Here is a 10,457-nt window from a genome sequence, read left to right as displayed (position 1 = left end):
TTGAGCATTCCTGATTTTAATCACACTGTCAATGGTTACCATGTCGCATAGCTGCCAATACTCTAAAAACTCTGGAATTTCCACTGGAAAGACAACTGTCAACCTCCTCCTTGATGTAGGATGGTTCTCCCCATCCCATGATTTTGGTCACCTGTCCAATTAGCACCTTCTCCAGGGTCAACGTTTGTTTTCTATAATGCTCCAGCTATGTAAACTTGACATCTTATGTTACAGAGACCATAGATTAAAAAAAAGTTGATATGAAAGCAATGTAGATGTAACAAAGAAGTGTAGATCCTGGAAATCAAAAACAAAATCAGAAATTGCTGTAAAAACTCAGCAGATCTGGCAGCATCTCTGGAGAGAAAGCGAAGTTAACATTTCAGGACTATTGAGCCTTCTTCAAAACTCAACATGTAATATATAGATGCTAAGAAGGTGTTTAGTGAGAATCGTCCTCCGTGGGAAGGAAGTTATGATCAAAATCAAAACTTACAAAGCCAACTAAACTCTGCAGGCGTTTCCTGCAGCAGGGCAGTGAGATACTGCCAGTTGTGACATTGTTCAATGGGAGTTGGCAGTCAACGGGAGCGAGACTGACAGCGAAATGACTACATCTCCCAGAATGCCGCGGGGGGCTGCACATGCGCAACAGCTGAACGTCATCGTCATCCGACGGTGACGGCATGCCTCGCCTCTCTACCAATGGGAAAGCGCCATTGTACAAGGTCGGCGGTGACGGCAGAAAGGAGCCAATGAGAAGAGGCGATGCTGGCTCCGCTGGTGCCGTCTGTGGGAGGTTTGCGGCCATCTCGCGTTGTCAGGGTTTGAGGAGGAGAAGTGGCGGTCGTGGTGGCCGAGGTTGCCTGCGATATTTATTTAGGCAGACTTCCCCATCTCTCTCCCTTCCTCCCCTTACCCCCTTCCCTCTCCCTCCCCGCTCTCGGGCGCTGGGCCGGGCTGACATCGCGCGATGCCGGTCCGCACTGAGTCGGCCTCGCTGATCCCGCCGCCCCCCATCAACACTCAGCAGCCTGGGGTCGCCACCACGCTCCTGTACAGCGGCTCCAAGTTCAGGGGCCACCAGAAGAGTAAAGGCAACTCGTATGACGTGGAAGTTGTGCTGCAGGTAACATTCTGAATGCACATCAGTCTTTTAAACCTCTGCTCACTCCTTAGAGGGCGGATCAGTGTCACATCGAAACTCACTGTTGACATTCGGCTTACAATTTGTTTCTCTCTTGTTTCCTGTAAATACTATGAATGCCAGCACCCATTAGATAACCTTCTTTGCATGTGTGAAAAAAAAGATCAGAACAAGGGAGGACAATTTCGATCATCACACCCGTTCTCTTCCTGAGCCCGTCTGTTTGAGTTTCTACTCAGTCATTTTATAAAGTCATCGTATTGTGCATGTCTGTCTTCGATGTTGTTAGAAACAAAAGTGGCGAATGTTGGAGGCAGTCTGATGGTGAGACAGCATTTGCAGAGCAACAGACTGATTCATGTTTCCAGTACTAATCCTCATTTTGCCACTAGAACATAGGAGATCAGTAATTTGATTCTGTCATTTTTATATTTGTTTTCTTTCTTTCTTCAGATTTATTCTGATACATGTTCTGCTTGTAGTTATTTTGCTTTATAGGTTTGTGTCTTCTTTGCCAGTCACTCCTCATTGGCTGTCATCGAGTTACAGTTGAAAATGTTCCATAGAATCACTACAGTGTGCAAGAAGGCCGTTTGGGCCATCGAGTCCATACCAACCTTCTGAAGACCATCCCATCCTGACCCTACCCTATGCCTGTAATCCTGCAACTCCCATGGCTAACCCACCTAATCTACACATCCCTGGACACTGTGGGCAATTTAGCATGGACAATCCACCTAACCTGCACGTCTTTGCACTGTAGGAGGAAACCAGAGCACCCGGAAGAAATCCCCGCAGACACGGGGAGAATGTACAAACTCCACACAGTCACCTGAGGTTGGATTTGAACCCGAGTCCCTGGTGCTGTGAGCCAGCATGATACCCTACTCTTTGTAAACCTTTTGAATTGATTATCTGCAATGTCTATTTTGTTTTCTGTAGCTTACAGCTCTAAGTTTGCTACTGCTAGGAATGTAAGTAGGCCGTTCAATCTCTTGAATCTGTTCCATCGTTCTATCTGATAATGACTGGTCTACACCTCAGTAGTAATTACTTGCTGATGATGTGTATTATTTGGTACTTTTACCTAACAAGTATCATTATTTGTCTTAATATTTCAATTAACCTATTCAATGTTTCAAATGAATTTATTACTTTTTCTGTGGAAAAAATCCTTCCTGATTTCACTCCTGAATGATCTCACTCTAATTTTAAAATTGGCCCCCTTCTTTGAACTCCAGGAGTGTTTTTCTGCCTGCATCTACAAAATCATTTTGATTACCTTAAGTCTCCTGCAACCTACTAAGTTTGAGAGAGTACAAATCAAATTCACACAGAGTATTCATAATTCACCTCTTTAAGCCCAGGTATCTTTTTGTTGAGTCTGTGTTGTACTTCCTTGAACACCAATTTACCTTCCCTGTAATGTACCTACGGTACAGAAGGAGGCACATGGCAGGTATAGATAGCTGAGATCGAGTGAATCACTCAGAATATAAGGACCGCAGGAGTATACTCAAGTGCAAAAAGGGGATACAAGACAGCTTTAGCATATAGAGTTAAGGAAAACCCAAAGACATTCTACAAATGTATTAAGTGCAAAAAAGTTAATTAGGGAGAGAATAGAGCCCCTTAAAGATTAACAAGGCTATCTATATGTGGACCCACAGGAGACGGGTGAAATACTAGGGTATTTCAAGTCAGTATTCGCTGTGTAAAAAGATACGAGAGCTAGAAAACTTGGAGAAATGAGTAGTGATATCTTGAAAAGCGCCCACATTTACAGAGGAGGTGGTTCTGGATGTCTTAAAATGCACAAAAGTGGATAAATCTCCAGAACCTGATCAGGTGTATCCCCCTCTATGGCAAGTGAGGGAAGTGTTTTCTGCGACCATTGCTGAGATATTTAAACCATCGACAGCCATGGGTGAGATACCGGAAGACTGGAAGGTGGCTAATGTGGTGCCATCATTTAAGAAAAGTACCAAGAAAAGCCAGGGAGCTATAGACTGAGATAACAAGGTGTAGAGCTGGATGAACACAGCAGGCCAAGCAGCATCATAGGAGCAGGAAGGCTGATGTTTCGGGCCGAGACCCTTCATCAGAAATGGGGGAGGGGAAGGAGGTTCTGAAATAAATAGGCAGAGAGGGGGAGGTGGATAGAAGATGGATAAAGGAAAAGATAGGTGGAGAGGAAACAGACAGGTCAAAGAGGCGGGGATGGAGCCAGTAAAGGTGAGTGTAGGTGGGAAGGTAGGGAGGAGATAGGTCAGTCCAGGGAGGACGGACAGGTCAAGGAGGCGGGATGAGGTTAGGTAGGAGATGGGGGTGCGGCTTGAGGTGGGAGGAGGGGATAGGTGGGAGGAAGAACAGGTTAGGGAGGCGGGACGAGCTGGGCTGGTTTTGGGATGCGGTAGGAAGAGGGGAGATTTTGAAGCTTGTGAAATCCCTACCTACGTCCGTGACACCACCCACTCCCTCCACCTCCTCCAGAACTTCCAATTCGCTGGTCCTCAACACCTCATCTTTACCATGGACGTCCAGTCCCTATACACCTGCATTCCCCATATAGATGGCCAAAGGCCCTCCGCTTCTTCCTGTCCCACAGGCCCGACCAGTCCCCCTCCACTGACACCCTCATCCGCTTAGCCGAACTCGTCCTCGCCCTCAACAACTTCTCTTTCAATTCCTCCCACTTCCTACAGACAAAGGGAGTGGCCATGGGTACCCGCATGGGCCCAAGCTATGCCTGCCTCTTTGTAGGTTACGTGGGACAATCCCTCTTCCGTAGCTACACTGGCCCTAAACACCACCTCTTCCTCCGTTACATTGATGACTGTATCGGCGCTGCCTCGTGCTCCCGCGAGGAGCTCGAACAGTTCATCCTCTTCACCAACACCTTCCACCCCAACCTTAAGTTCACCTGGACCGTCTTTAATACCCCTCTCGCCTTCCTGGACACCTCTGTCTCCATCTCAGGCGACCACCTAGAAACCGATATCCATTTCAAGCCCACCGACTCCCACAGCTACCTAGAATACACCTCCTCCCACCCACCTTCCTGCAAAAATGCCATCCCCTATTCCCAATTCCTTCGCCTCCGCCGCATCTCCTCCCAGGATGAGGCATTCCACTCCCGTACATCTCAGATGTCCTCGTTTTTCAAGGACTGCAATTCCCGCCCCCCCTCAGTGGTCGAGAACGCCCTCCACCGTGTCTCCCGCATTTCCCTCAACTCATCCCTCACACCCTGTCCCCGCAATAACAACCAAAAAAGAATCCCCCTCGTCTTCACGTACCACCCCACCAACCTCTGGATCCAACGCATCATCCTTCGACACTTCCACCATCTGCAATCCGACCCCACCACCAAAGACATTTTCCCCTCCCCACCCTTATCTGCTCTCTGTGACTCCCTTGTCCGCTCCACACTCCCCTCCAGCCCCACCACACCCGGCGCTTTTCCCTGCAACAGCAGGAAGTGCTACACGTGCCCCCACACCTCCTCCCTCACCCCCATCTCAAGCCCCAAGAAGACTTTCCACATCAAGTAGATGTTCACCTGCACATCTGCTAATGTGGTATACTGCATCCGCTGTACCCATTGTGGCCTCCTCTACATCGGGGAAACCAAGCGGAGGCTTGGGGACCGCTTTGCAGAACACCTACGCTCGGTTCGCAATAAACAACTGCACCTCCCATTCCTCGGACGACATGTCCATCCTGGGCCTCCTGCAGTGCCATAACGATGCCACCCGAAGGTTGCAGGAACAGCAACTCATATTCCGCATGGGAACCCTGCAGCCCAATGGTATCAATGTGGATTTCACAAGCTTCAAAATCTCCCCTCCCCCTACCGCATCCCAAAACCAGCCCAGCTCGTCCCCGCCCCCCCAACCTGTTCTTCCTTCCACCTATCCCCTCCTCCCACCTCAAGCCGCACCTCCATCTCCTACCTACTAACCACATCCCGCCCCCTTGACCTGTCCGTCCTCCCTGGACTGACCTATCTCCTCCTTACCTCCCCATCTACACTCCCCTTTACTGGCTCCATCCCCGCCTCTTTGACCTGTCTGTTTCCTCACCACCTATCTTCTCCTCTATCCATCTTCTATCCGCCTCCCCCTCTCTCCCTATTTATTTCAGAACCCCCTTCCCCTCCCCTGTTTCTGATGAAGGGTCGAGGCCCGAAATGTCAGCCTTCCTGCTCCTATGATGCTGCTTGGCCTGCTGTGTTCATCCAGTTCTACACCTTATTATCTCAGATTCTCCAGCATCTGCAGTTCCTACTATCTCTGAGCTACAGACTGAGCCTGACGTTAGTGGTAGGTAAGTTGTTGGAGGGGATTCGGAGAGACAGGATCTGTATGTATTTGGAAATGCAAGGACTGATTAGGGATAGTCAACATGGCTTTGTGCATGGGAAATTATATCTCATTAACTTGATTGAACTTATTGAAGAAGCAACAAAGAAGATTGAAGCCAGACTGGTGGACGTTGTCTGTATGGACTTCAGTAAGGTGTTCAGCAGGGTTCTGCATGGTAGACTAGTTAGCAAGGTTAGAACACATGAAATCCAAGGAGAGCGAGCCCTTTGGATACAAAATTGTCTTGAAGGTAGGAGACAGAGGATGATGGTGGAAGGTTGTTTTATCGATTGGAGGTCTGTGACCAATGGTGTACTGCAAATATTGATGTTGGGTCTACTGCTTTTTGTTCATTATACAAATGATTTGGATGTGAATGTAGGAGGAATGGTTGATTAGTAAGCTTGCAGGTGACACCAAAATTAGTTGTGTAGTGAACAGTGAAGAAGATTATCTTAGGGTACAACGAGACCTTGATCGGATGGGCTGAGAAAGAGCAGATAGAACTTAATTTGGATAAATGTGAGGTGTTGCATTTTGATAAGGCAAATCAAGGCAGGACTCGTACACTTAATGGTGGGGTCCTGGGGAGTGTTGACGCATAAGGAGACCTTTGGGTGCAGGTTCATTGTTGCTTGAAGGTGGAGTCACAGGTAGACCGAGTAGTGAAGGTGTTTGATATACTTGCCTTTGTTGGTCAGTTCATTGAGTACAGGAGTTGGAATGTCAAGTTGCGGCTGTACTTAGCTATGGTTAGACCACTTTTGGCATTCTGTGTTTAATTCTGGTCTCCCTGTTATAGGAAAGATGTTGTTAAACTTGAAAGGGTGCAGAAAAGATGTACAAAGATGTTGGAGGGCTTGAGCTATAAGGAGAGGCCAAATAAGCTGCCTTCCCTGGAGTGTCGGAGGCTGAGGGATGACCTTAGAGGTTTATAAAATCATGAAGGGCATGAATAGGGTGACTAGCCCAGGTCGTTTTCCCAGGGTTGGGGAGCCCAACATGAGAGGGCTTTGGTTTAAGGTGAGAGGAGTAAGATTTAAAAGGGACCTGAAGGGGTAACTTTTTCATGCAGAAAGTGGTTCGTGTATGGACTGACCTGCCAGAGGAAGTGGAGGCTGGTACAATCACAACACTTAAAAGGCATCTGTACGGGTACATGAATAGGAAGTGCTTAGAGGGATATGGGCCAAATGCTGGCATATGGGGCTAGATTAATTTAAAATACCTGGTTGGCATGGACAAGTTAGACCGAAGGATCTGTTTCCATGCTATACAACTGTGTGACTTTTATGACAGTGTTCTAGATAGTGAGCTGAGAAAGTCTCTGCAAAATCCCGTCTACATTCCAGTCCGTTCAGATAAAATTTTTCAATTACCTTCCGTACCTGTTTGTGAACTTTTAGTACATGGGCACGTAAATTTATTTGTTCTTCCACAGACCCTAGTCTGTCACGTAGAATATATTTTGAATTTCCTTACTTGGATCCAAATCGCATTTTTCCACATTGCCATAGTTCAGTCCATGTACATGAACCTGGGGAACACCACGTATCACATTCCTGTAATCAGAGTTGATTGTCTTTATTATCCCCTGCTCTTTATTTCTTCTCTCCCAACCCATTTCTTAAGGCTACTTATGATTCTGAATACTTTCATTTTTGCTAAGAATTCCTTGCATCTAACCTTGCCCGATGGTTGCAGGAAGTACATGTAGAAAACATCCAATAGCACTTCTTTATCCGTTGTGCCACTGGCATCAACTTTTTTCTGTTAACTTCAGTATTGCAAATAAGTTTTCTTGTACTTCCTTTTTGTACCTCAATTTTTTTATGTAGTCCTCACAAACAATCTGCTGGATTTCCTCTTCCTCGTATTTCTGCAAGGTTGATTATCGAATATATCAGAAATTTGAACATCAATCTTGACCAAGCATTTGTTTATCTCAGTGTATCCTACTGATCCTTATTATGACTGAAGGAATATGCAATCAATATTTCCTCTGATCTCACTGTGTCATCACTAACCTATGAGGAGGCTGCATCTTGCCCTGACTTTCAAATATCTACTGTAACAGTGCTCCTTTTGAAAGGTGGATATTGCAAAATCATTACATATGCCTGTCACTTTAAAATCCTGATTGCAACTGTTACACTCCAACTGAGAAATATATAAATGAGAAACCTAAAGGCCACGCAAACAGATGTCTGTGGTGAAGAATTCTGAGTCAATAATCTGTAACAAAATTAATTGAGAAAGACTTCTGTTTCCTTTCTGGCAATCAGACGATTATCTGTAGCTGTATACTTCAGGTTGATAGTCTCCTTTGCCAGTCTGTTGCAATACTTTAATAAAACCTTTGCTTAGTTTTGATGTTACTTGCCCATTTATTTTCATCATACTTCTTGCACCATGTATTACTCTCTTTATGCTTATTAACTCTACCCATGTGCTGACCCAGTAAGCACCAGCTGAAATGGGGGTGCAGCAACTGAGTCCTGGGTTCCGTGTACAAAAATCACCTGAAGGTGGCAGGATCCATGGAGAATGCTAAAAGTAAGTATGGGATCCTTGGCTTTGTTTAAAAGTGAATAGCAAGGAAGTCATGCTAAACCTTTATAGGCCACTAGTTAGGACTCAGCTGAAATTTTACATTCATTTCTACAGGCTACACCTTGGGAAGGTTGTCATAGATTTGACGTGGGACCAGAAGGGATTTGCTGGCATAGTGCCAGGGCTGGGGCCTTCAGTTATACGGAGAAGGTGGTAATCTGCTGAAAATCCACACAAGTTTAGAGGGGATTTGATAGAATGATACAAAATCATGCATGCATGGCTTTGACAGGTTAAATCGGGGAAAAGTGGTTTCCACTGTCAGGAGAATAGGTAACCAGAGGACGTGTGTAAAATACTTTTTATACCATTTTTGGATGTTTGATCAAAATAGCTGGTGCTGAACAGAGCAGCAAAGATATTATCAGTACGTAAAATACCGCTGATGCTGGAAACATCAGATCAGGTAGCATCTGTGCAGAGAGGATATTCGTAGGGTCAAAGTTTGAGGTCTTTGACACTTTGTCCAAACCCATGGAAATTATTTGGGGGCCAGTACAACTGTCCTGATGAAGAGCGAGTTTGAGACATGAATGCATTTGCACCTAGTGGAGAAAGTGGGTCTTATGCAGTAGCATTTAGAATTATACTGAATATCACAAGGATGACTGAGCGGAGGTGGTGTTTAAGCCAGAATCCACGGTGAGTAAGTCAGAATGATCGAAACTTGCTGAGAAGAAGGGCTGTCATTTTAAGGAACACGAGAACAAAAATGTATTGCAAAGTGATTTGAGTAGAAGAGTAAAACACAACACAAAGATGCGCAAAATTTTGAGATGGAGAGATAAGTGATGGTGAACTACAGCAGCTCAGCTGGTCAGACAGCATCTGTTAAAAGAGCAATAGTAGATTTGTAGCATTCCAGCAAGGCCTGAATTTGTTGGCTATGCAATTACCCTTAAAGTGGCTTGTCGGGCCATTTCAGAGGGCAATTACAAGTCTGTTAGAGTGCTATATAGGCCAGACCAGGTAAGCATGTCAGGGAAGTGGTACCGTGACTCAATGGAGTGGCAAGCTGGAAGTCAAGTCCTGCTATTTCCAGAGTAGCAACAAAAGTTAAAGGGGTGTCACCGGCAAGGCCAGCATTTATTGCCCATCCCTAATTATTGGAGGACAGTTAAGAGTCAACCACATTGCTATAGATCTGGAATCACGTGTAGGCCAGGCCAGTTAAGGACAGTAGGCTTCCTTCCCTAAAGGGCATTAATGAACCAAATGGGAATACTTTTTTTAGTCGTAATTAGACTACAAGTAAACTGTTCTCAGCCATCAGTATATAATAATACAAGTTAAAGCTAATCCCCTTATAAACTCCCCCTCTCTTGCAGATGAAGACAGGGAAAAATAACACATGGGGGAAAACTGGTAAAGCGGTTCAGTTGTCTTTATTCACAAGATATATTAAGCTGGTTCTCACTGATCTAAAGGCTTATTTTCAGTTTTCCTTTTCCAAATGCTTCCCCTCGTTTGCAAGAGGTACAGTGCAGCTGGTTCACTTATAAAAGCATTATGACTTATCAATTTAAAAAGTTACAAACCCTGCAGTTGCTGAAGGAAAAATAAACTGGTTTTCTTCAGGTTTAAAGCGATTTTTGACTGCACCGAAGAGAGAGACAGCTCCGGAGATCTGGTCATTTCTTTGTATATTGTCCCCAGTCTGCAAAGTATTCAGTTACTTGCAAAAGAATCACATGGTTGTGAGCAGGCAAAAAGCCTTTGTCATCACTAACTAGTCACTAGCCCATAGACCAGTGAACTATTTGTTGTCAACCAGAGTTCCATCTGAATAGAGAACCACCCCTGGCTCCAGTATGTTTGCAACCTACCGTTCAATTACTGCCAATTCTAGCAACTGTTTAAACAATGCTTGCCTCATGTGTCACTTTGCTTGCTTTTCAAAACATGCAACAACTTCTTAAAATACTAAACCGTTCTTTCTCATTTGAGATCACAGTTTACAAAAGCACAAAAAATAAAAATATACAGTCTTTACAATTAATTTTTACCTCAAACGGTCATAGTTTCACAGCAACCGTTCCTATGACCAGCTTTCAATTCCAGATTTTCTTAATTGGATTTAAATTTCACCAGTTACCATGGTTGAATTTGAACCAATATGCCCACAATTTCAGTCTGGGCCTAGACCAGTGAACTTAACATGACGTTACCATCTCCCTGACAAGGCATCAGAGGCAACAGTGTTACAACAACTCTTTCTAAAGCTCTAAAAATTCAAATCACCTTATCAGTGAATACAGAAATCCAAATAGAGCTGAGTGATTGCGAGACAACAAGGTGCAGGGCTGGATGAACACAGCAGGCCAAGCAGC

General features: G+C 45.1%; 1 protein-coding gene across 1 annotated transcript in view; it reads left to right on the top strand.

Annotated features, from left to right (window-relative positions):
• The first annotated feature begins 755 nt into the window (after positions 1-755).
• The window catches only part of LOC109934171 (glucose-induced degradation protein 4 homolog), a 23,322-nt gene continuing 13,620 nt past the window's right edge, over positions 756-10,457 (top strand). Inside the window, exon 1 of the mRNA XM_048593168.1 lies at positions 756-1,129. Within this exon, the coding sequence (XP_048449125.1) occupies positions 974-1,129 (156 nt within the window). The 5' untranslated portion in view covers positions 756-973. The remainder of the gene's footprint in view (positions 1,130-10,457) is intronic.

Source organism: Rhincodon typus, unplaced genomic scaffold (assembly GCF_021869965.1).
Source record: "Rhincodon typus isolate 14 unplaced genomic scaffold, sRhiTyp1.1 hic_rhity00002422, whole genome shotgun sequence".
Lineage (NCBI taxonomy): Eukaryota > Metazoa > Chordata > Chondrichthyes > Orectolobiformes > Rhincodontidae > Rhincodon > Rhincodon typus.
Note: the sequence above shows the minus strand (reverse complement) of the source record. Positions and strands in the feature narration are given on the sequence as shown.